General features: G+C 40.3%; 1 protein-coding gene across 5 annotated transcripts in view; it reads right to left on the bottom strand.

The window, feature by feature from the left end:
• Positions 1–26503, bottom strand: part of RMDN2 (regulator of microtubule dynamics 2) — a 93119-nt gene extending 66616 nt beyond the window's left edge. Inside the window, exons 1-2 of one of the 5 annotated variants that reach the window (XM_062209285.1) lie at positions 26412–26503; positions 19192–19659 (exon numbers count right to left, since the gene is read on the bottom strand). In XM_062209285.1, the coding sequence (XP_062065269.1) occupies positions 19192–19643 (452 nt within the window). In that variant the 5' untranslated portion in view covers positions 19644–19659; positions 26412–26503. Of the gene's footprint in view, positions 1–19191; positions 19660–23373; positions 23625–23878; positions 24092–24311; positions 24392–26411 lie in introns of those variants that run through there. The other 4 variants (XM_062209283.1, XM_062209281.1, XM_062209282.1 and 1 more) reach the window with 4 other exon arrangements.
• Positions 26504–26829: the final 326 nt, after the last annotated feature.

Genomic DNA, 26829 nt, shown 5'->3' with positions numbered 1-26829 from the left:
AAAGATCTCTGCGAGTGAGATCCCAGTGGAAAGAACAGGGCCATCAAAGATGGAGGTACCTTTCTCTGAAGGGAGTAGAGAACTTCCACTTTGACTATGACCCTATCGGAATAAGATCGAAGTCGACGAACTGTAAAGGCTTCCATAGCCTTGGCAACTCATGACTAGAGCCTAGGGAGATTACTGACGCCATAAATAAGAGTGTCAAATTGTTAAATCAACAACAGGAGTCACTGTGTACTTTCGTCTCATGTGGGATCTGTCCTTAATGTGTTGACCAATGTGAAGTAATGCTATAACTAGTACTGAAACAGTATTTTTACACTTTGTGTTTCTGTGTGGGTGCAAACTGATGAAATCCTTACTTAGTATATACTGAATCGATCTTCTGTATATAAAGATAATTGGAAATGAAAAAAAAAAACTTGGTTTTAAATTGGAAATTGCATAGAAAATTAATCAATTTTTAAAAAAATATCATGTAGGATCTCTGTCCTTAATGTGCTGTACATTGTGATTTAATGCTATAACTAGTACTCCAACAGTATTTTTCACTTTGTGTTGCTATGTGGGGGCAAACTGTTGAAATCTTTACTTAATATATACTAAACTGATCTTCTGTATATAAAGAGAATTGAAAATGAATCTTGATGTGAATGGAAGGGGAGAGGGAGCGGGAAAGGGGAGGGTTGCGGGTGGGAGGGAAGTTGGAGGGGGAAGCCATTATAATCCATAAGCTTAACTTTGGAAATTTATATTAAATAAAAGTTTAAAAAAAAAAGAAGCTCACCTTAAAATTCAAATTCACTTACAAACATTTGTCCCTCCTGCACTTTACTGGCCATATTTTCTCTACCAATTTTAATAAAAACTTTCCCATTTATCTGTCTCTTCAATTCTGCATGATCAACTACTTGCTTCAATAGTAGCAACAGCATCTCTGAAAGGCACAGTGGCTCTTAAGGAGAGCAAGACATTATTTAGTGTAAAAATAACGAAGCTTAGCTACAGAAATACATCAGTGGTGAATTAACTTAGTTACATTAGAATAGGCCGTCATTTTCTCTTAGAAGCACCAAGTGGACAACCATAGACTGGAAATGCTTTGTGGGAGCTCTAGAAACTAGTCAGCAAGCAAATGCCAATTAGGAAAAAGCCACAGTCAAAATGGTGGGAAAAGTTATGGTGCTTTTGATCACCCATGCCACAATCCTTCCCTGTTGTGGCTAGGGTGAGAGGAAGTTGTCTGATGCCTGTTTCCTGTTTCAGGTCAAAATTAAATGAGCGGAATTTATACGCCATGTTCTGGTCTGCACAGAGGCATACTGCTTTCTGTCTCTCTCGATTCAGAGCTCATACAGAAATGTACACATAGTTTGGATATTAGGTTGGAAGCCATGATGGGTACTGTAGTGCATGAGAGCTACAGAGGCACAACAGATCCATGAGCAACCAGAGGCCAACAATTACAGGAAATGGAACAGAATAGCATATCTGAGGATCCAAGAAGAGGCAGAGGTGAGACAATTAGGGCAATTAAGAGATTTAAAAGCAGGAACATAAATAGGAGAATTAGAGAAAATCCACATTCACACAAACACACGGGCAAAATTCATGCTCAGAAAGGACTTAAGACCTTACATCGTTCCAATAAGTGAGGGCCCTCTTCTGCATACAGCCATTCTACAAAGATTAGAAGAGGTGGCTATTGTTTAGAATATTCGATTTTCAACAAAAATAAAATATATACAAAGAATCTGGGAGAGATTCCCCCACTGAAAGAAACAATTTCCAGTAATTAACCCAAAAGAAACATAGGTCCTGGACTTTATAGATAACAATTTTTTAAAAAGAGTCTTAACTATCCCAAAGAGGTAAAGGAAAACAGAATATTTTTAAAATCAGGAGCAGAATATATGAACAAAATGAAAATGTCAAAAAATACAAATTATTAAAAAGCCATAAATTGTGGAGCTGAAAATTCTAACAATTTAAAAATTCACTGCAGTGAGCAACAGAATAATCAAACAGGAAGAAAAAACAGGAAAATATGAAGGCAAGTCATCTGAATCTATCAATTCTGAAGAGGAAAAAGAAAGCTGGGCAGATGTAGGGCTCAGTGCCTGCAATGCCAGGCCAGCACCCCACATTCGACTACCAGTTCAATTTCTGGCTGCTAATTCAGCCCCCTGCTAATGTGCTGAGAAAGCAATGAAAGGTGGCCCAAGGACTTGGGCCCCTGCCACCCACGTGGGAGACCCAGAAGAAGCTTCTGACTCTTGGCTTCAGCATGGTCCAGTCCCAGCCATTGTGGCCATTTGAGAAGTGAACCAACAGATGGAAGATATCTCTCTGTCTCTGTCTCTGTCTCTGTCTCTCTCCTTCTCTCTGTAACTCTGCCTTTCAAATAAATAAATAAATCTTCAAAAAATTTTTTAAAAATTTTAAAAAGAAAATAATTAAGAGTGAAAAGACCCCAAGGGACTATGAAACACCAAGATGCAAATCGATATATAAATTATGGAGATTCCAGTAGGAAAAGAAAGGGACATGGGCTTATGTGAAGAAACAATGATCAAAAACCCAATTCTGAGGAAGGCCAATAAAATACAAAGGAAGAAGTTGACTCCAAACAGGATAAACCCAAAGACATCACACAGAGACACATCAGACTCAAACTACTGATAGCTAAAGACAAAGAAACTCAAAAGCAGCCACAGAAAAGCAACTTGTCACATACAATGGATCCTCAAATGGTTATTGGTGGATTTCTCAGCAGAAGAATTGCAGGCCAGAGCAGTAGGTTAATATATTTAATGTGCTCAAAGAAAAAATAAATTTATCAACTGAGAATTCTGTTGTATAAAAAGAAAAACTATCCTTCAAAAATAAAAGAATTAAACTATTCCTGATAAAAGCTGAGAGGGAGTTCATTACCATTCAATTTGCCCTACAAGAAATGCTAAAGGGAGTTCTTCAAGTTGAAACAAAAGGAGCTTAGACTGTAACCTCAAGCCACATGAAAATACAAAACCCTCCAGTAAAAGTAGAAAAATAAAAAAACTAGAATTATTATAATTTTTGTTATGCTTTTTATTCTTTTACAAGATTTAAAGAGAAAAACACAAAAATAATTATAGACCTATATTAATGATTACACAACATATAAAGATGTAACTAAGGACAGCAATAATATAAATCAAGTGGTAGAGCTGTAAAGAAGTAGAATTTTTGTATGTAACTGAAGTGAAATTGCTGCCAGTTTAACATGGATTGTAATCTCCATGGTATCCATAAAGAAAACTTCTACAGAATACATGTGGAAGGAAATGAAACATCACTACCAAAAATCACCCAAACACAGTGGCAGTAAGGGAACGAGGGCAAAACCAAAAATGTATACAGAAAACAACAAAGTGGGAATCCTAAGTTCTTTCCCATTAGTAACTACTTCAAATATAAATGGATTAAATTCTTGAAACCAAAAGTATGTATTGGCAGGATAGATTTTTTAAAAATCAAAATCTTCATGTGTTCTAAAAGAGACCTTCATTCTACATACTAATAATGTTGAAAGTGAAAAATGGAAAAAATGTATTCCATGTAAATAGTAACCAAAAGAAAGTTAGGGTGGCTAACCTATTATCAGACAAAGTAGATTTTAAGTCAAAAACTGTTACAAGGGACAAAGAAGACCATTATATAAGAATAAAGAATCAGTTCACCAAGAAGATAAAAAAAAAGTGTACATATACTGACTATTACAGCTCCTAAAAAAAATGAACCAAACACTGACAGAATTGAAGGGAGAAATATACAACAAATGAATAATAGTAAAGCACTTTAATGTCTGATTTCCCATAGTTGACAGAACCACCTGGCTGAAAATCAACAGGAAAACAGAGGACACAGACATATCTGGAAACCCATTGGACTTAACAGACACACACAAATCATACCACTTAATGGCAGCAGAATATACACCATTCTGAAACGCATGTGGAACCTGCATTTGTGGAAATGAAAAGGGGGACATCACTACCAATTTTATAGAAGTAAAAAGAAACTGCAATGAATAACTGCATTTCATATATAAGATGGCCACAGCTAACATCAAACTCAATGGTGAAAGACTCAAATATTATCCTTTAAGGTCAGGAACAAGGCAGAGCTACCTCTTTTGACACTTCAATATAGTACTAGATGTCCTAGTCAGAGAAGTTAGGCAAGATGAAGAAACAAAAGGTATCCAAACAGGAAAGGGAGAAGGAAAATTATTTTTGCTTTCATGGATAATATGACCTTAGTGTACAGAAAAAATTGTTAAGATTCCATACAAAAAAACCTATTAAGATTTAACAAACTGAACAAATTTGGAGGATACTAAAATCAACATGCAAGAATAAGTTGTGCTTCTATGCATTGATAATAAGTTATCTGAAAAAGAAATATTGAGGCTGGTGCTGTGGCATAGCTGGTAAAGCCGATGCCTGCAGTGCAGGCATCCCATGTGGATGCCAGTTCGAGACCCTGCTGCTCCACTTCCTATCCAGCTCTCTGCTATGGCCTGGGAAAGCAGTGGAAGATGGTCTAAGTCCTAGGGCTCCTGCACCTTTGTGAGAGACCAGGAAGAAGCTCCAGGCTCCTGGCTTTGGACTGGTGCAGCTCCAGCCATTGCGGCCAATTGGGGAGTGAACCAGTGGATGGAAGACACCTCTCTCTCTCTCTCTCTCTCTCTCTGCTTCTCCTTCTCTCTGTGTAACTCTGACTTTCAAATAAATAAACAAATCTTTAAAAAAATTAAAAAAAAACCAATTCCATTTATAATAGCATTTTAAAAATAAAATACTTAGGAATGAACTAAGGAGGTTAAAGCCTTGTACACTGAAGATCATAAATCATTATCAAAAGAATTTAAAGAAGACACAAATGGAAAGACATCCCATGTTCATGAGTTTGAAGATATTATATCATTAAGATATCAATACTACCCAAAATAATCTACAAATTCAATACAATCCTCCCTCAAATTCCCCATTATTTTTGGTAGAAATAGAAAAATTTATACTGAAATTAATTTGTAATCTCAAGGGACTCTGAATAGTAAAAGCAATCTTGAAAAGAACAAAGTTGTAGTTTTCATACTTCTTGATTTCAAACCATATTACAAAGCTATAGAAATTTAAATGGTGTAGTATTTGCATGCAGACATATAGGAAAATGGAATAGAATAGAAAGTCCAGAAGTAAACTCAGACATACATGGTCAAAAGACTTTTGACAAGGGTGCCAAGCCCATTTAACAGAGAAAGAATAGTCTCTTCAACCAATGGTGCTGGAAAAACTGAATATCCACATGCCAAAAAATGTTGGCTTTTTGCTTAATATTATACTCCTGAGTTAACTCAAAATACATCAAATACTGAAATATGAAACTCTTAGAAAAAAATATAGGGAAAAAGACTTTATGGCTATAGATTTGGCAATTGTTTCTTGGATTTGACATCAAAAGCATAAGCAATAAAAAATAAATTGGACTATATCAAAATCCAAAACTGCTGCACCTCAAAGGATACAACTGACACAGTAAAAAGGCTACTCACATATTAGGAGGAAATAATTTTACCTCTGGTAAGTACTACTGTTCAGAATACATAAAGAATTCTACAACTCAGCAACAACAAACCCAAACACACTGTGGATGTTTGGCTCAGTGCTCAAGGTATTGCTTGGAATGCCTGCCTCCTATACCAGATTGTGGGTTCCAGTCCCAGCTTTGTTTCCAATTCCAGCTTCCTGCTAATGTGTACCCTGGGAGGCAGAAGATGATGGCTCAATACTTATGTCCCTGACACACATGTATGACACAGATTGAATCCCAGATTCCTGGCTTTGCTCTGCCCAACACAAGCTGTTGCAGGCATTCGGAGAGAAAACCAGCAGATAGAAGATCTGTCTGCCTTTAAAATGAATACAAATTTTAAACCTAAAACTAAAAAAACCAACTCTGATTTTAACAGAAGATGAGTGTTTGGTGTAGAATTTAAGATGCAGCTTGGGATGCCCACATCCAATACTGGAGTGCCCGCGTTTGAGTCTCAGCTCTGTTCTTAATTCCAGCTTCCTGCTAATGGGCACTCTGAGAAGTGGCAGAGGATAGTTCAAGTAGTTGAGTCTGTGCCACCTATGTGGAGGACTGGACTGAGTTCCAGGCTCTCAGCTTTGACACTGCCCAGGCCTGCCTGTTGTAGCCATTTGGGGAGTGAACCATCAAGTGAGAAATCCCTAGCTCCCTACCTTTCAAATAACGCCCCCCAAAAAAATTTCAATGAGCAAAAGACTTGAATGAACACTTCTCCAAAGAAGATATAGAGTCAATTGTAACATGAAAATATGCTTAATATCAATAATCAACAGGAATGTGTACATGAAAACCACAGTAAGATATAACCTGACAGCCAGTAAGATGATGACTATAACAAACCAAAATGTCAAGTGTTCTCAAGGTAGTAGAGAAAATTAGAATCCTGGTACTGTAAAATGGTGCAGCCACTGAGGAAATCAGTAGGTCAAGTACTCAAAAAATGAAAAATAGAACTACCATATGATCTAGCAATCCTACTTTTGGGTGTATACTCTAAAGAATTGAAAGCACGGTCTCAAAGAGGCATTTGTACAACTATCTTTATAGCAGAATTATTCATAATATTTCAAACATAGAATCAACCAAAATCACCCATTGATGGATGAACAGATAAGTAAAATGTGATATATACATATGAGTATTATTGAGCTTTTAAAAAGAAGTACATTCCTGCTGGCGCTGCGGCTCTCTTGGCTAATCCTCCACCTGCGGTGCCGGCACACCGGGTTCTAGTCCCGGTTGGGGCGCTGGATTCTGTCCCGATTGTTCCTCTTCCAGTCCAGCTCTCTGCTGCGGCCCAGGAGGGCAGTGGAGGATGGCCCAAGTGCTTGGGCCCTGCACCGCCTGGGAGACCAGGAGGAAGCACCTGGCTCCTGGCTTTGGATCGGCGCAGCGCACTGGCCGTAGCAGCCATTTGGGGAGTGAACCAACGGAAGGAAGACCTTTCTCTCTGTCTCTTGATTTCTCTCACTGCCTAACTCTGCCTGTCAAAAAAAAAAAAAAAAAAAGAAGAAGAAGTACATTCTGACACATACTACAACATGAATAAAGCTTGAGGATATTATGCTTAGTAAATACACCAGTTACAAAGACAATTACTAGAGGATTCTACTTACATGAAGGGTTTTCAAAAAGTTCATGGAAAAATGCAATAAGCCTGGATTTCAAAAATCTTTTGCACCACAATAAACTTATGCCTTAATTTCTCCATGAATTTTTTGAGGCTCCCTTCTGATATGAAGTACTGAGAGTAGTTGAAATCATTGATGGAAAGCAGAATGATGGCTGACAGAGACGGGGTAGAGAGTTTCAGTTTTATAAAATGAAAAAAGTTATGTAGATGGGTGGAGATGATGGTTCTCTGACAATGTGAGTGTACTCAATATCTCTGAACTACATACTTAAAAATGGTTAAGATGGTAAATTTATGTTTTATGTATTTCATCACAACTACAAACTTCAAATCTATAATAATTTTTTACAGACATGCTAAGAGTAAGAGAAAACCAAAAAGGTGAAATAGCATCTTAGCCAAATGATTTAGATTTGGGACCATTTTATTATAATAAATACTTGAAAATAATGCAAATTCCTTTTTCCTATAAAGTCCAACTATATCCTGAGTGTTTTTAACTGCCTGTATACATTTTCCACTCAGTTATGCTGGTGAATATATTTATAAGCCTTATTTAATTTAATAGAAACAAAATCTGGACAACATTTACTATTAAAAACAAAATTTTGGACAGGCTGGTCTTGTGATGAATGGGCTAAGCATCTGCTTGTGATGCCAGCATCCCATATTAGAGTCAATTTGAGTCTTGGCTGCTCTGCTTCCAATCCTGCTTCCTGCTAAAGGGCCTGGGAGGGCAGCAGAAGATGACCCAAGTACTTGGGCCCCTATCACCCATGTGAGAGACCAAGATGGAGTTCTAGGCTTCTGGCTTAGGAGTGGTCCTGACTTGACTGTCGTGGCCACTTAGGGAGTAAAACAGTGGATGGAAATGCGCTCTCTCTCTCTCTCTCTCCCTCCCTCTCTCTCTGTGTGTGTATGTGTGTGTCTGGGCGGGGGGAGGCTCTGCCTTTCAAATAAAATTTTAAACAATAAAATAAAATGTTGTAGATTGATGCACACTTCTATCTCTGATTTCAGGGTTCTCTGAATTCTTAGACTTAGGCATACGTAAATGTGTACCAAAATTATTTACTTAAAATAGTTGGTTTCTAAATATTCTACATATTTCAACTATACATTTTTAACTTATAATTTGGTTAATTTTTAAAAGATTTATTTATTTGAAAGGTAGAATGATCAAGAGATGAGAACTGGCCGACTCACTTGGCTAATCCTCCGCCTGCGGCGCCGGCACCCCGGGTTCTAGTCCTGGATGGGGCGCCAGATTCTGTCCCTATTGTTCCTCTTCCAGTCCAGCTCTCTGCTGTAGCCTGGGAAAGCAGTGGAGGATGGCCCAAGTGCTTGGGCCCTGCACCCCATGGGAGACCAGGAGGAAGTACCTGGCTCCTGACTTTGGATTGGCGCAGCCATTTGTGGGGTGAACCAACGGAAAAGGAAGATCTTTCTGTCTCTCTCTCTGTCTAACTCTGCCTGTCAAAAAAAAACAAAACAAAACAAAACAAAACAAAAAAACAGAGATTAGAATTATGAGTGGAGGGAAGGAGGGGGAGAGAGAGAGATCAGAGAGATCAATCTTCTTTTATCTACTCATTCATTCCCCAAATGGCCATAACAGCTAGGGCTAAGCCAGACCAAAGCCAGCAGCCTAGAACTCCACCCAGTCTCCCACATGTGTGGCAAGGGTCCAAGCATCTGGGCCACCTTCCACCGATTTCTCTAGCACATTAGCAGGAAGCTGGATGGGAAGTGGAGAAGCTGAGACTTGAACTGGAGCTTAGATATGGGATGCCAGCATGGCAGGCAGGGTCTTAACCTACTGCACCACTATGCTGGCCCCTATAATTTTATTCGTAAGGTAATAAAAGCATCTGACAGTGGGATGTCTGGCATGTGAATTGATCAATATAGCTCTACAGAATATGAAGGCACAGTTCTCTAGTAAATAGAGCAGGATAAAACAACTCTCAAAGAATGTGTTACATTTGGAAAATGTATACATTAAAGCTTGGTTGTACTATAAAACAGTAGTATTACATTAATCACTCAGAAATTTGGGACCAGCCAATGTCTAAGCAGCAAATTAGCAAATTTGAAAAAAAAAAAGCTGAACAAATGAAATCAATTTTGACTTCCATGTTCCAGTAATGTCAACACTACCTTTCATTTTCATAACTTTCATAGTGATTAAAGTTAAATTTAGACTGCAAGGTAAGAATCTTTCCCAGAAAATGCAGTGGAGCTTAGAGAGGAGAAGGGACTTCTATGACAAGTGAGTGTTGATTACTACAGAACATCAAGTGTGACTGGTAGAAAGCGTCTGAATGAGCTGCACTTCCAAGACAGGGTAAAGTCTGGGGTGACTTGATTGTAGGAATTTCACAAGGGGAAGGTTTGTCTTCATCTTCAAAGAGACCTGTTATACCTTTTCATCTAGAGATGGGATAAAGATACTAGGATTTTTATAAGATGAAAAAAAAAAAAAAAAACAACGTGATGGCGGGTAAGGGGTGTTACACTGGTGAGAAGGGATGCTATTCAATCATAGCTGGAGAATAATTCATGACATGATTTTGAGACCCAGGATAAAGGGAATCTTTTGGATATTTACTGAACTGGTTATCTTCTTGAATATCACCGGGAGACGAAACAACTGTTGGAGGAAAATTCAAGGATGCTGCACTTTGTTGATAGGTGACTCCACCAATAGCGTTCCGATTATCTGAAGTAGTTCTTGTTTCAAAATCCTTAAATTTTTTATCATTAAATTCAGGAAGAGAGAAAGCTATACGTCTTTCAGTATCAGTATTACTTGGGTTTTCCGAAAAGATTTCGATTTCACTGAGATTAAACATGTCCTGACCACTTGCTCGAGGATCCCAAAAAATAGCACTCTTATAACAGGAAACAACACTGAGTTTGCGGGAAGAGAAACGTCTTCGGGATGGAAAGGCAGCAAAAGGCTCTGCAGAAGGTTTAAAATCAAGGTAGTTTTCATCTTCTTCAGACTCAAAGTTGGCTCTACTTTGCTGCCGACTAGGGAAAGTATAGCGCTTGTTAAATCTGCTGGATATAGAATGTCTTTTTGCAGAGAGAAACGAACAGGTAGATGTATTTGATAGAGAAGATAATGGTGCACTTCCTCTGGGTAAATTGACTTTATATGCTGCAGAAGGACGAGGTATTTTAAAATCAGCAGAGACAAATGATTGTGAGCTAGAAGACATTCCGTACTTCAGGGAGTCAGCAGTACCTTGGTCCTCATTGCAGCAACTAGAGTGAAAAAAGGGTCAAATGAGGAAAAGAAAAACAGGGAGCAGGGTGGACACCTGCCACACCTCCTGAACAATAACAGATAAGGAAAACAGGGGCGCTGAAGGTAACAGTCATACAGGTGGACCCAAAAGAATGCATGAGTCTAGAAGATCATCTCCATCTCTCCCCCAGTATCTTACCACTCTATGGAACCTTGGAGAAAGAAGTCGCAAGACTCAGAAGCAGACAGGAAGATAAGAGGAGTACATGAAAGGACTCCAGCACTAAAGGATTCCCTAAAGGAAAAATGTAACTTTTGGTTTTTAAAGATAATAAACCAAAATATCTGTTGGAGACTATAAAGCTACCATATTTAAAGGGTTTAGGCAGAATAAACTTATGCCCTGTTCACTGGTTACATTATAAAATACTAACCATGGATGGGGCAGAAGCTCTCTGGAGAGAATGCTTCAACTATACAAACACTGCAGACATCCAGTTCTGTGGGAAGCTAAGGGAAGCACTAAAGCTTGGTTTGTGAATATTGTCAGCATCCTTTAGCATACAAAACACATGAAGAAGTGTTTTTTAAATGCTTACCTTAGGCATTTTCCCATATTGAATTTAATCCAAATTAAGTCTTCCCTTCCCTTCTAGGCCATCATCCTTAAGCCGTAAAATGCCCTGTGTAGGTGGAACAGGTCAGAAGACTGAATACTTGAGCTGCACATGGAATTAACATGGCAATAACGCAGAATGTGATGACAGCAAGCTCTAGAATCTAATGACATCAGCTTTAGTATAAAACTCTTCTGTGGCTCACTGTTCTGAAAAGCTGCAATTCTTGAGGCTTCATTATGCCCAAGGAGTCATGCAACAAATCAAAGGGTGGGAATACTGCTGGATGAGGGTGATAACCTAGATGGTCTCGACATAATCACTGGCTTAGAGCTGCCTGCCACAACCTTGGCCTACTAATCCATTCTTCTTTCACTGGAACATTTCCTCCCCACCCCAGGTTTTTACACTCTCCAGTGACATGCAAAAGTGACGTTATAAACTTTGGTATGAAACTATATTAAGATGGCTAAAACAGCTTAAATGTTGCAAATGTCACTCTCAGAATGCAACAATAAAGTGTGCCACCTGATTGTTAAGGCCACATGCACAGATTATGAAAACCTGCTAATGCCACTGTTCATTACAACTTAAACTCACTTACAGGTGAGGTGAAGAGTTATTAGAAAAGAAACACCACTATTCTTTCCTTTTCCAACCTGACATAGAGTACTGTCTCCATAATGGGTGTATATGTATAGCCACTTAGACATAAAATACACCCTCAAATGCTTTTATTTATTGCTTAATATCCTTATCCTACACAACAGTAACACCTCTGGTCTTTGTTCTCTTCCTAACACTGATTCTTGGAAACCTTTAAATAAACTCCTTTGAAGAGGAATAAAGTTCTCTAATTCTCAATATACAGTAGTCTTATCTGTGATTTGATTTTATACTAAAGCTAACAAATTAATCTCTTATTCTTTGTGGATACTGACAGAAAACACGAACTTCCTGGATCCAAAAGAAGTCTAACATGAGTTCTACTTGTGGCATGGTGAGCAGTATGATGGCCAGGATATTCACACTGGTTGTCCTGGGCCCCACATTACCCACAGAGGCAATGCTGAAGGTCCAGAGACATTTGTCTCCCAACTGGCATGTGTTACAGGGGACCCATCACTTCTATAGCAAGCAGAAAGCAAACCTGCTAAACCTGCTCTTGGTACTCGAGCAAGGACCTCCTTACTCAAGGTTTCTTGTTACAATCATGGAAAATGACCCAGACAGAATGAACAAGGATATTAAGCAGTTTTTTTTTTTAAATTTATTTACTTGAAAGGCAGAGTGACAGAGAGAAGGAGAAACAGAGAGAATGAGATCCTCCATTTTCTGGTTTACTCCCCAAATGGCTGTAATGGCTGGAGCTGGTCAGGTGTACGTCAGGAGCTCAGAATTCCATCTGGGTCTCCCACATGGGTACAGGGTCCCAAGTACTAAGGCCACATTCTGCTGCTTTCCCAAGCATATTAGCAAGAAACGGGATCAGAACTGGGCCAGCCGGGACTCAATCCAGTACTCTGATATGGGATGTCAGTACTGGAAACAGTAGCTTAATGCGGTACAACACAACACCAGCCCAGGAACTTGGATTCTTGGCACACCTAGGAAGATGTGCAGGAGCATACAAAGCTTAAGGAGGATTACCCTCTAACTGCAGTAATCTTTTTTCCATCCTTGTGAAATTTTTTCAATGCTCCTAGGTCACAGTAAGATCTGTGACTACCCTTTCCAAAAGGACCTCTTTTGTTACAAGAATAGAATATGCAATGCTTACAAAGTTTCTTTTTTCTAAAAAGTTTGTTTGAAAGGCAGAGTGACACACACAGCGAGACAGAGAATGAAAGAGAGAGGCAGGCAGAGGCAGAGATATCGTCCATCTACTGGTTCACTCCCCAAATGGCCACAACAGCCAGCCAGGGAGAGGTCGGTCTAGCTAAAGCCAGGAAACAAAAACTCCATCCTGATCTCCCACATCGGTGCTAGGACCCTTAGCCCTAGGCATCTTCCACCGCCTCCTAGGCTTATTAGCAGGAAGTTGGATAGGAAGTACAGAGAAGCTAGGGCTCAACACACACACACTCATACGGAATGCAGGCACCCCAAGCAGTTTACCCTAATGTTTCTTGAAGAACCTCGTGTTTTCCACATTGAGCCACTTTGCTGTTTAACACTCCTACCAAAGGTCTATAAAAGCATCTACCCACTGAGCTACCCCAAAGGAAATGATGAGCTTATGGCTGGATCTCAACATTGCCAATCATTTCTGCACAAGGGAAGTAATAACAAGATACCTCTTGATACCTCATTCAAGAAAATCCACTGGAAGGAAACCAGGAAGGCAGGAAAGGGAGGGGAGGGAGGGAGATGTGTTTGGGCATGTGTGTATATTTAATGTTTACTTTGGTACAAAAATTTGGTTCCTAATTTTAGTATTTCATCAAGTTATTTTATATTTTTATTTTCTTGAATGGGGGGAGGAGAGGGTGGGGAGAGAGAGAAACATCCTTCATCCAGGGCGAGGCCAGGCTGAAGTCAGCAACCTATAACTCAATCCATGTCTCCCATGTAGGTGGCAGGAACCCAAGTACTTGAGCCATCACCTGCTGCCTCCCAGGGTATGCATTAGCAGGAAATATAAATGGAGTCCAATTGGTTCCAGTCCCAGCTGCTCCACTTCTCATCCAGCTCCCTGCTAATGCACCTGGGAAAGCAGTGGAGGATGGCTCAAGTACTTAGGCCCCTGCACCCATGTGGGAGACCTGGAAGAAGCTCCTGCCTCCTGGCTTCTGATCAATCTTGCTCTGGCCACTGCAGCCATCTGGGGAGTGAACTAGTGGATGGAAGATCTTGATAGCTCTCTCTGTCTCTGTAACTCTGCCTTTCAAATAAAATAAAATGAATCTTTAAAAAAAAAAAGTGGAGTCCAATTTGAATCCAGGCACTCCAAATATCTTAACTTTTGCTCATCAATTTTTTTTTTAATTTTTATTTGACAGGTAGAGTTATAGACAGTGAGACAGAGATAGAGAGAAAAGTCTTCCTTCCGTTGGTTCACTCCCCTAAAGGCCACTACAGCCAGCGCTGTGCCAATCCGATGCCAGGAGCCAGGTGTTTCCTCCTGGTCTCCCAGGTAGGTGCAGGGGCCCAAGCACTTGGGCCATCCTTCGCTGTCCTCCCGGGCCACAGCAGAGAGCTGGACTGGAAGAGGAGCAACCAGGACTAGTACCCAGCGCCCCAACCGGGACTAGAACCCGGGGTGCCAGCACCTCAGGCGGAGGATTAACCAAGTGAGCCATGGCGCCAGCTCTCCTCATCAATTTTTTAGTGTTCTGCAGGCAATATATCAATACTAAAGAAACTTGATAATAACTTAAAATTCAGCTGAAAATATAATTACTCATATTTCTGGGGAAATAGTGAAGAGATACTATGAACACTATTTTTTTAAAAGATTTATTTATTTACTTGAAAGTCAGAGTTACACAGAGAGAGAAGGCGAGACAGAGAGAGAGGTCGGTCTTCCATCTGCTGGTTCACTCCCCAGATGGTCACAACAGCTAGAGCTGTGCCAATCTGAAGCCAGGAGCCAGGATCGGGGAGCTTCTTCCAGGTCTCCCACATGGGTGCAGGGGCCCAAGGAGTTGGGCCATCTTCTCCTGCTTTCCCAGGCCATAGCAGAGAGCTGGATCAGAAGTGGAGTAGCCAGGACTTGAACCAGTGCCCATTTGAGATGCTGGCACTGCAGGCAGTGACTTTACCCGCTACACCACAGCGCCGGCCCCAGTGAACACTATTCTAATTTTACTATCTGTTGTCTTTTCTGACTTTGTAAAAAAAAAAAATAAAGCAAAGAAGTTTTTATCTAGAAATCAAAACATGGTCCAAGGATAAATTGTTTAAATAATGGAAATTATTTTAAAAATTCAGTCAGTCTTCTAGATTATAATTTTGGTAGGTTAAATGACATCTTATTTGTCTTTATACATTTCTTCCTTATACGTAGCATTTTCTTCTTAGGGAATTGGGTTGGTTAGTGCCACTATTGTGAAGGAACCATTTTATTTATAAGTAGTATAAAAATATTTATAAAGCAAAGTATCAATAAAGTTTATAGACTTTTAAAAAATATGATGATCCTGTTATAGTACATTTGATACATTTTCCTTCTTTTGATAAAAATAAGTCAATTTTTAAAGAATTTACTATAATTAGAGTGAAAAGACCTCCCCATAGCATCTTATTTAAGATTTAAAACAACATGAGGCAATTATTATTAAGCATATTTAAAGATAAATAAGTTCAGGTTTGGAGAAATAAATTTATACAACCATTAGATGTCTGGTCCAGCATTCCAACTTAGGCCAGAAACATTCCAAAACCCACGGCCCTCACCAGTGTTCTCAAAACCTTGTCCTTTGGTTGCTGTGACACCTTTGTACTCTGGCTCTTTTCCCAGTCACCGGTCTTCTTTTATAGATTCATCTGTCTCTGTCCACTTATCCAGTTCCAGAAAGTTCTATACTCCACTGTTTTCTCTCTTGCCGCACTGCACATTCTGCTTGGGCAGTGACATCCATCCCCACGGCATCCAGTGCCACCCACATACTGGTGAGATGGCCAGCACGTGAACAATTTTCTCTAAAGAAATGCTTCTCTCAGCCCTTCAGCATATTCCTTTCATGGGCTGCAGGGGAGCAGTGGCTTCAAACTATTAGCAAATCCTGCCCAGAAGGGTCCAGCATTTGGCCGCAGAATGCAAAGATAATTTATGCCACTGTTTTGTTCTTGGCTTTGGGGCTCTGGTTAAAACTGAGACTGACAGTGTCTTTCTCTGACATCCTACTTTATTTTTTAAAAAGTTGTGTTTGACTTGTGATACTTTGCTTTGTTCCTGCCTATACCTCTAGAGCCCAGATAGTGCCTGGCACAGAGTAGACACTCACAATGAATTAAAAGAGGGGACCGGAAGTGTTAGTGCGACCTCTCCTTTTAATTTTTTAAAAGAAATTCATAGAAGAGTAAAACCTAAACCTAACTATGAAAAGGTGCTTTATCTTACTAGTGTTCAGGGAAATGCAAATTGAAAAACAATTACCATTTCATCAAAGTCTGAAAATATAGGAATTTGTGTAGAGAGATAAGAATTCTTATACACTGCTTTATAGGATTTTGAATCAGCATGCTTTGATCCCAAATCACTTGTTACGTACCATATGATGTTATGTAGCATAATGTTATGTACCACATAAATGTTATATAACATATAATGCCATTTATGTAAATTTAAAGAACAAAAGAGTATTGATGCCTATTTACGTAAGCATACACCTAAAGAAACAGCAACATTTTCAAAGGAAGAATGCAAATCAACTGCTAAGCAAAGTTGACTTCAGAGAAAGGAGTAGAATGAAGACTTCAATTATATGTGCAATGTTTCACTTAAAAAATCTGAAACAGAAAACTTTTTTTCTTGCAAATTTAAGCTGCATTGAAGATTACAGAATCACTTTATGAGTATCTTAATTTGCATTTATATCAATATCTTAAGAAACTGAAGTTCAACACCAAAGCTTATTTAACAGAAGGAAATAAATGTAAAAAAAAACAAAGTTTATATTTTGGTTCATGAAAATTAAGTGAGTTTCAAATAAAACCTCAGAAGTCTGTACCTGTAGTCTCTCTTTACCATCATCCTGTATTACTGATAAAGTAGTATCATCTAAAGTACTAGTTACTATGCCTTGTGCTCTGCTGGTGTTCTCCTGTTATTTTTTTCAAATAATCAATTCTGTATCTACTAATAGCATCTGAGGGTACAATATGAACCTAACATGAAAATGAAAATATCTTGGTCAGGGGAGAGGGAAAAGGCCCATATGGTTACTCTACAATCCTGCAACTAAACCATGAAGTGGAAGAATAATGAATTAATTATTACTTTCAACTGCAACAAAATTTAACTGTTTAGAAGGAGGTTCCTAAAGTTTCACATAACACTATAACTTATATAACAGTTTTGAAACCCATAGTTTGACAGAGCAATATAAGTCAAATAAGACAGAGAAAAGAGAGGTGGGTAGCTTAACAAAAGAAAATAGAAAAAGAAAAGTCTTCAGAAATAAGGATTTAAATTTAAATTGAAAAAATTAATGTATACTAGTGACTTTAAAATATTTTAAAATACATTTATTAATTGTGGCCTGATTTGGGGATCTAATACTATTCTCACTGAAAGGAATTAATACTGTCAAGGTGGTAAATGACTCCATGTCTTGGAGCAGGGACAACAACAAAAACAGTTGGAACATATTATCACCAAAAAGCAAAGATGTTGTCCAAGAATGTTAACCCCAGGGCTAAAAAGGATAAACAAACAATTCCAGCAGACGCCCTGAGGTGCCACATTATGAGACTGAGCGCTAGCCATCACCACTACACCCAAACAGTTGAAATAATAGCTGACTCTAAAATATGTGTAGATCCATCCACGATGATAGCTTGTGTACTAAGAGAAGGCATGCATGCAGGAGATTCTAGTAAAGTTTACAGAAGGTGTGTTCCACTGATCTTCCCAAATCTCAAGTCTTAACACTTACGTTTTTGTCAACATTGAAGGATATAATTAGATTTTTTTTCCTTTCTTGATTTTAAACTAATAGCATTAGGAAACTGTGACTGACATCTACTAAAAGAAGTGGAAAGCTCCAGACACTTCTCACAAAAACAAGTTTTCATGGAGAACATGCAGCTGCCGCTTATCATTTGAATTTTAGGAGGCTGTCTATGAAGGCGACATCCCTTACACGTGGTAAAGGAGTTAGACTGTGACTCACCATGCAGTCAGTTCAGCCCCATAGGAGATTATAAAGGGACAGGCAATCCAAAATTTACCAAAAAATTCATAAAGATCTTGTTTTCAAAAACTACTTTATTTACAAAGTTCATTTCGAGGTATTTTTAAAAAATATATCTGATTCCTTTCTCAAAATAATATCCAGACTGAGTGCTTGTTATAAATATTCGAATAGTCCTTGGCAGAAAAAAGGTTCCTAGCCCCTGCTAATTCATATATGAAGACACTAAACAATTCCAGTTCTTGCATTAATTTTTAAGACCTGATCACCTACTTATATTTCTTTACCTATGAAATTTCCTTCTCATTCCTACCTTTTGCTTCCTCCCTCCAAATTCTTTCCCTAACTCCACGGTAATTTAGCAGATCATTCATCTGACAACTCTTTATTGGAATCTACTCTGTGCTAGGAACAGAAATTAGGTGGTAGGAATACAACAATGAACATAGGGACCCGGCTTTCAAGAATTTCAGGTTATATCATAGTCACTAACGCTCCTTTTCTTTTTTTTTTTTTTTAACCTATTTTAATCCTCAAAAACTCCTAACCAGGCATAATTTCTTTATTCATAAATTGCTATTTCTCTCCTAATTATTTATGTTTTGATGTTACAATTGAATGGGTTAATCCATACCTAAATGAAACCAATCATTTGTACATTCTCAGATCTTTTTAAAGCTTCACTAAAATTCAGTACCCACTAGCCCCAAGTGGCTATTAAATTTAATTGCAACTAAATAAATTAACAATGAAATTCAGTTGCCCCAGTCACATTTAAAATGTTTAACAGCCAGATGTGGTCAGTGGCTACCATGATAGCACAGATTTATAGCATTTTCACAATCACAGTACTGGACAGCACTGGTCTGGAGAATTCTTCTGTAAGAGATCACACACTAACCACATGAAAAATTAGGCAAGCATGTTAGAGAAAACAATTACTGGTTCCTCAATACTCACATGATGCTACAAACTACTAGTAAGTTACTTGTGTTCTTTTTGTCAGTGTAGTCTAATCTTCAGTACTACTGAATATGGTTTCAACCATGACCTAAAGCCAAAATGATCACTTCTTTTCAGAGCAGAACATACGACTGGAAATATGCAATGAAAATATCTAAGTAATAACAAGAATACAATAACTCGTCAATTCAACATGGGAGATATCTTGAGGAAACTCACCCGCCTTCACTTTCTGCTTCCTCTGAACTGTTACTTGTTGCTGAACTTTGAACTGTGGTGACCTTTCTTTTCCTTGTTCTGTGCTGAGGACTTATCTTATGAGCAGCTACCTTCCCTCCAAGTTCACCTTGTATATATTCCTCCAGCTTTGGGATGGTTTCTTTAAGAAATCTGATTTCCTCCTTGAGTTCTTCCATATTTGTCAGTAACTCGTTCAACTTTTCCAGTATCTGAAGTTGCCTTCTTTGAGAGACTGCTATCGTCCCTTGGCCATTATGCATTTCATCTTGCAAAGTTATTGAATCAATTGTATTACTCAGAGAAAGAAATTTAGGTAAATTCATTGTTGTCCTTGATTTACGGACCTTGCAGTAACACAAAAGCAGCAAGCTGATGCCAGCAGTTCCTACCATGATGCCGAATATCAGTTCTTTGTTTGAAGAATGAGGCATTTCTTGGTTTCTGCTTCTAAAATAAAAACATATATGCATAATGCTTTTTAATTGAAAAACATCAAGTCTACATCATCAAAAAAAAAAAAAAAACACCAGTTGGTAAGTCAAAATCTAAAATATGAGTAATTATGTCTCTAATGTGTGAAGTCCAATGGAAATATTCTTTTTTTTTTTTTTTGAGAGGCAGAGTGGACAGTGAGAGAGAGAGACAGAGAGAAAGGTCTTCCTTTTGCCGTTGGTTCACCCTCCAATGGCCGCCATGGCCTGCGCGCTGCAGCCGGCGCACCGCGCTGATCCGAAGGCAGGAGCCAGGTGCTTCTCCTGGTCTCCCATGCGGGTGCAGGGCCCAAGGACTTGGGCCATCCTCCACTGCCCTCCCCTCTTCCAAGCCAGCTCTCTACTGTGGCCCGGGAGTGCAGTGGAGGATGGCCCAGGTGCTTGGGCCCTGCACCCCATGGGAGACCAGGAGAAGCACCTAGCTCCTGCCTTCGGATCAGCGAGGTGTGCCGGCCGCAGCGCGCAGGCCATAGCGGCCATTGGAGGGTGAACCAACGGCAAAGGAAGACCTTTCTCTCTGTCTCTCTCTCTCACTGTCCACTCTGCCTGTCAAAAAAATAAATAAAATAAAATAAAATAAAAATAAAGTGCTGAAAGAAAATGTCAAATTCCTGTATCCAGTGAAACACCTTTCAAAACTAAAGGTAAAATAAAGACTTTTAGACAAAGAAAGCTCAAAGAACTCACTACCAATAGACATGCACATTATGACACTTTAATACAAGTTCTTCAAGCAGAAAGAAAATGATGATCTACACAAAAGAAGAACATCAACAGCAGCAACTACATGGGTAAATGTAAAAGTCATTTTTCACACTTCAAAATTTCATTATAAAATGTTTATTAAGGCAAAGAAGACAATAATGTATCCCAAGGTTTCTAACACATGTAGATCTAAAAAACAGGATGACAACAGCCCAAAAGATCAAAGGCACAAACTGTATTATAAATACTGTTTTAAGTCTTAGATTACAGTGATGTGGTACAATATTAAGTTAAAAATACATACTTATAAACCCTAGGTTCACCATTAAAACATAAAAAAAAAAATGGTGTAGATAATAATAGTGGAGACAAAACTGGAATACCAAAGATAGATAGTCCAAAAGAAGGCAGGAAATAAGAACAGATGGGAAAATAGAAAACGACTGGACAGAAAGAGAAATGACACTAACTACATGGGGAAATGGTGCCAAAGATGAAAAAACGAGTGTTTTGCTTGTCAACAGAAGATACAATCAAAACGAAAAACTGATTATGTAGGAGAAATATTAGAAAACTTCACAACAATAAATTTCAAAAAGCAAAAGGGATGGGATCCAGTACTTAAGGACAAATGTTTGGCCTTTGATGGGAACACAAACCGTTCACTCAGAGTAATGACATAGGAAGCAGATTGTGTGAGCAGAGATTTAGGTAGGTGGGTAGATATGATGGTGGGAGTTCATAAAAGCTGTCTTTGTTTCACTGTTCTAAGTGAAACACAAAGCAAAATAAAGAACTGGGAGGACCAGTGGCAAAAATATCAGAAGGATGGCAATGTTAGACTTTGTATACCTGAAATACGCCTTCCTACAGCTTACATCCGATGATTCCATATATTCTGGCAAAGTGTTATTGTTTCTTACACATGAAATGGCCAGCAAAATGTGCCACCTTAAAAGTCCAATGAAAAAGGATCTGAAAGAATAAACAGCCAAGCACCTACTTCGGAGAACCCTGCTTAAAAGAATGTCTTTGTTTCGATTCCTATTCCATAAGCCTGGATGACAGCAATTATCCTTCTTGGACACTCTACTTCGTTACAATCCTAAGTGTTAATGAGAAGGACCAATTTTAAAATACCCTTCCAAAATCACCTTAGGTATCAGCAAATATTAGGCACAAAAACCCTTTCTCCTAAACCAAAGATTCCAGAGAAAGCCTTGATGCTTAATCTGGTTTGCCTGACCTTGGGCTGTTTTTCCAGAGATTAATTTTTTAAAGTGAAAAAGCATTTCCAGTTAAGTGGTTTAGGCGAGTACGATGTCCAGTCATCTGCTCACTCCCATCCCACCCAAAGACAGACCAGCAGCAGGTTCAGATCCAGTTAAAGTTGTAATGGTTGTTATTAATTTCCACCAAACAATCATATAAAATTAAACTGTCTTGAAATTTTTTTGCAAAAAGGCAACAGGCACAAGAAAGGTCATTATACACTCATTACTTAAATTTGCATCACAGCCAATAATCACACTTCCAGCTTATTATCGTAGCTTTTTTTTTATCCGTAAAAAGATTAATAGAGGACATCCACATGCTGATGTAGAGGTCTATTAAAAAGGACCTTTTTGTCCTGATTGCTTCCTTCAACCCATTCCTACTCAAGTTTTTCATTTAAAAGTAAATAAAGAGAAATAAAAATCTACCAAGGATGACCTTATCCCTCAGACAGTACCAGGTTTAAATAGATGGGAGAGTCATATTTTGCTTGACCTTACTTTAAGAATTACACAAATCCTAAATTATTACTCTGAAACAGGTCAACTTAATAATCTTATAACTGGGGGCCAGTGTGCTGGCAAACCCATATGGGTGCCAGTTCAAGTCCCCAGATGATCCACTTCTGAGCCAGCTCCCTGCTTATGTGCCTGGGAAAGCAGCAGAAGATGCCCCCAGTCCTTGGGCTCCTGTAATGCCCCCACTGAGGATGCTGCATCCCATATTACACTTGGTTTCAGCCCCATTTTCACTTCCAATTGCAGCTTCCTGGTAACGCCCACTAGGAAACAGCAGGTGACAGCTGAAGTATTTGGGTTCCTGACACCTGTGAGGGAGACCTGAATTGAGTTCTGGGTTCCTGGCTTCTGCCTGACCCAGCCCTGCCTGTTGTGGACATTTGGTGAATGAACCAGTAGATATAAGGTATCTTTGTCTCTCTACCTCTCAAAAAAACAAATAAATAAATAACATTTTCTTTAAAACTTTGAAAGCACTCTAAAATTTAAAATAAAAGTGTTATACAAAAGTAATAAATCAGAACACTTGCTTGCCTGTACTGTAATTTAAATGGTTGTATGAAATAGTTTATATAGCTTTTATCCTTTATGATATTAATATATTCTTATAGTATAAAAACAGCAATGAAAAATTGACTACATTTAGAGTTGATATTTTTAATAATCAGGTGCAAAGTATTATTCCTGTTATAAATCTCAATTTTTTACGTGCTAATAACAATGAAAATGACGGATATTATTTTAACATATACTGGTACGTAAGATTCTGGAGACATCATCAAAAGTTATTTGCAGAGATGAGAATCAATTTCACGGCAACAAATTATCGAAACGTCGACTCTACAGAAAAGTAGGACATGAAAATGAAGTAACAGTTTCTGAAAACATTCAGAAACATTTTCCACTTCACCTTTTGGTTTTAACTGAAATTCATTTTTAGACGTGAAAAATTCATTTACAAACTGGGGGAATGTGTGAAACATTCTGCAAGAAGGATAAGAGAACATTACGGGCTGCAGGCAAGCCTGGGGTTTCAGTTTCCCAAGAGAATTGTCCTGAGCCCTTGAGCAAGTGATGATTTCCTCCAGCAACCCAGAACACCCGACACTCCAAAGAGAATTCGAATTCTTGTATTTCACCAAGTCTTCATCTTTTCATAGTTTCTAACTTACTTTAAACTTGGGGCTCCCCGATGTTTGGCTTATTTGCAAATGCCAGTAGCACTGAACATCTGACCTCCATTTTTGTGTCAAACTGGTAAAGATTCCGAGTTTGAGGGGAAAGGGGGAGAGGGGGAGCACAGCGAACGTTTGTGCGAGGCTGCAAAGGTGAGACCAGCGGCTCAGGTGAGAGCCGAGCGCGTTCCCCGCAAGGAGCGGCCGGGCCGACGCAGCTCACGGCCCGCTCCGAGCGCACGCCGGGGCGGCGGCCTGCGGGAAAGCCCCCGCGGCCTCCGGGACACGACCTTCCAAGGCGCCCACCGCGCGGAGCCGCCACCGGCCCGCTCTCCAGCGCCAGAAAACACCGCAGGGCAAAGGGGCGGGACGCCCCGCCAGGATGCCGCGACCCGGAAGTGCTCCGCCGCCGCCGGAAGTGCCCCGCCGCCGCCTTCCGCACGGCCCTCGCCGCGTCTAGCCTCAGCCCACCCAGTCGCCCCTTCCTCTCCTCCGTACGCACCTGTGTTCTCTGCGCTGACCTCTCTGCCTGCCCGATCCCCGGGACCCGGACCTGCGGGCGGGCGGGCGGGACGCTGCGGGCGGACTGGAGTCCTGGAGCCCGCGGGTCCCGAAGTCCGGCGCCGCGGCCGCCGCTTCCTGACCCAGATGGCGGAGGCGCCGGGGGTGGAGCCCGCGCTGCTCGGCCCGCGGCTCCCGCCTCCTCCCGCGGGGAGTTCTCAACTCCGGACGGCCTAACATTGAGAAAAGACGAAGACGGCGCGCCGCAGGGCACCTGGCCAGCACCGGGCGTCGCGGCCCGGATGCTGCCGCCTCAAGGCCGGCCTCTCCCCCATCCCCGCCGACCGCCGCGCCAGCCGCAGACGATCCCTCTCCCACCGCTGCCACTCCTCAAAGCCATCGCCACCCCGCTTCGTCCCCGTCCCCTAACCCACCCCTTGTCTCCTGGATAATCCTTCTTTCGTGCCCCTTTGTAGGCACCACCTTGAACCTTGCTCCGCATGACAGTCAAACGCACACGTCATCGGTCATCGGGGCTGACTAGTGTGTAGGCTCAGATTCCGATTTCCACTTTAACTTGGGTCCTCTCTAGCAAGCGAAATTCCCAGCCTTTTTCCACCATTCCCAGTTGCTTCTAGATACAAGTGACCGTTTCTTCGGATGCCTCACATCCAAGGATTGACCTCGCTTTGTGTAATGAAAATAATCCTGGCGGCTCGAGTCCTAACACCGCTCAGAAGGCCGCGTTACTGCTTTGAGCTTAGGCTTGTATAGAACTTAGCTGCTAAATTTCCCAGCAGTCTACTGAATGGAACTTGAAATGAGTACACTCTTTTTATTAAACACAGACTGCTCCAGAAAAACCAGAACGCGTATTTTACAATCCATCTACTGCTATTCGCTGGTGGGGCTTGGGGGGTTCTGGAGGGTCTTTGTAAGTTTTTTTTTTTTTTAAGCTTTAAGCAAACAACGTTGAAGAATGAGCCTGGCCAGTTTAAACTTAGGTCATTTTATTGAAACTAATTTATGTTTGCGAAGAGAACCAAGGAATACTTAACCTCTCAGATTAGAAACTAGTAACACATGGCCGGCGCCGCGGCTCGCTAGGCTAATCCTCTGCCTTGCCTTGCGGCGCCGGCACACCGGGTTCTAGTCCCGGTTGGGGCGCCGGATTCTGTCCCAGTTGCCCCTCTTCCAGGCCAGCTCTCTGCTGTGGCCAGGGAGTGCAGTGGAGGATGGCCCAAGTATTTGGGCCCTGCACCCCATGGGAGACCAGAAGCACCTGGCTCCTGCCATCGTGCGCTGGCCGCAGCGCGCCAGCCGTGGTGGCCATCGGAGGGTGAACCAACATACTGTTCTTTGTGCCTGGTCCGCTGCTCTTTGCCACCTGTCCAAAATGAATTCAGGAGCGAGAAGAAACTTGTCCCAGGCCACACAGTGGTAGCGCTGAAAGCCTTTCCTCCTCCCTACACGTGAAGGGATCCTCACGGCACCTTTCACATCCGCGCCGTAGCTCTCCTCCTGACATCAGTGCCGTGTGCGTGCCCCACTCCTGGAGTCACCTTCAGCCTTCCCTGCTTCTGTTAGAAGACGGGCGGGATCCCCAGATCTGAGCACTTACCCAGGCACAGTCCCTGAGCCACAGCGCATAAAATTGCTGTGTGTCTACCTTGTTCAGGTTAGGCTGGGAGTAGAGTTAAGAGCAAAGTTAGAGCAAAGAGGAAAATAAACTACTGTGTCTAATGTAACATTTTTAGGAAAAACGATGGAATCTCTAGAACACAAGAAAATTACAAATAATTCTGAAAAGGTTGCTATGACTAAATTGAACCATACAAGGGAAAAAATGCTTTCTTTGAAAAAGGGTTGAGGGGCTGGCTCTGGCATAGCAGGTAAGACTACCGACTGCAGTGCAGGCATCCCATATGGGCGCCAGTTGAAGTCCTGACTGCTCCACTTCCCATCCAGCTCTCTGCTGTGGCCAGGGAAAGCAGTAGAAGATGGACTAGGTCTCTGGGCTCCTGCACCCACCTAAGAGAGCCAGAAGAAGCTCCTGACTCCTGGCTTCGGATCAGAGTAGCTCCCAGCCATCTGGGGAGCGAACCAGCAGATGGAAGACTTCTCTCTCTCTCTCTCTTTCTCTCTCTGCCTCTGCCTCCCTATAACTTTGCCCTTCAAATACATAAATAAATCTTAAAAAAGAAAAAAAGAAAAAGGGTTGAGAATTAGTTTATTGAACATTTCCATAAGACTAAGTGATTAGTGCAATAAATGATGAATATCATCAATAAAATGGTCGCTCTAATATTCCTGTATTGAATGACTCAAAAATGGTATTTTAGAAGGATGTGCATGAAAGAAAAAGTAGCCACAACATTTCTGTAATATTGCTCACCAATTCAATGTTGAATCAATTTTTTAAAGTGTAACTACCTCATTAATATAAAAAATTCTTACCAGAAACTTCCATATTGTTAAAAAATTAAATTTTGCTCAATGAAAAAAAGTCATTCATTACTTTGGTTGATACTAACCTTATTTGAAGGTTATCAGTGGTTCTTCTGTGGCACCTTGAGACAATAATGAGATGTCTTCAGAAACCACACATCTTCCAAGTACCAGTCCTTAATGCTGATCTTTAACAGCCTGTTCAAAACACAGCCTGGGCACACTCTAAAATGGACTCAAAAGATTCAGAGTGAAGAATAATTTTGCCCCTCCCTTCTGCATTCCTTCTTAATCATGAAAGAAAATGTTCAGGGACATTCTTGACAATATATGTGTCAACAGTACAAGTCAAGGCTGGATCAGTTATTTGGAACAGATTAAAAATAAAGTTACATGCTTGCCAGACAAAATGTTGCAGTATAACTATGCAAAAATTAGTTAAAATAACTGGATGGCTTTAATTACGTATGAGTAGAACAAAAAATTTTATTTTGGACCTGGGTG

Source organism: Lepus europaeus, chromosome 13, assembly GCF_033115175.1.
Source record: "Lepus europaeus isolate LE1 chromosome 13, mLepTim1.pri, whole genome shotgun sequence".
Taxonomy (NCBI): Eukaryota; Metazoa; Chordata; class Mammalia; order Lagomorpha; family Leporidae; genus Lepus; species Lepus europaeus.
This window is presented reverse-complemented; position numbering and strand designations above follow the sequence as displayed.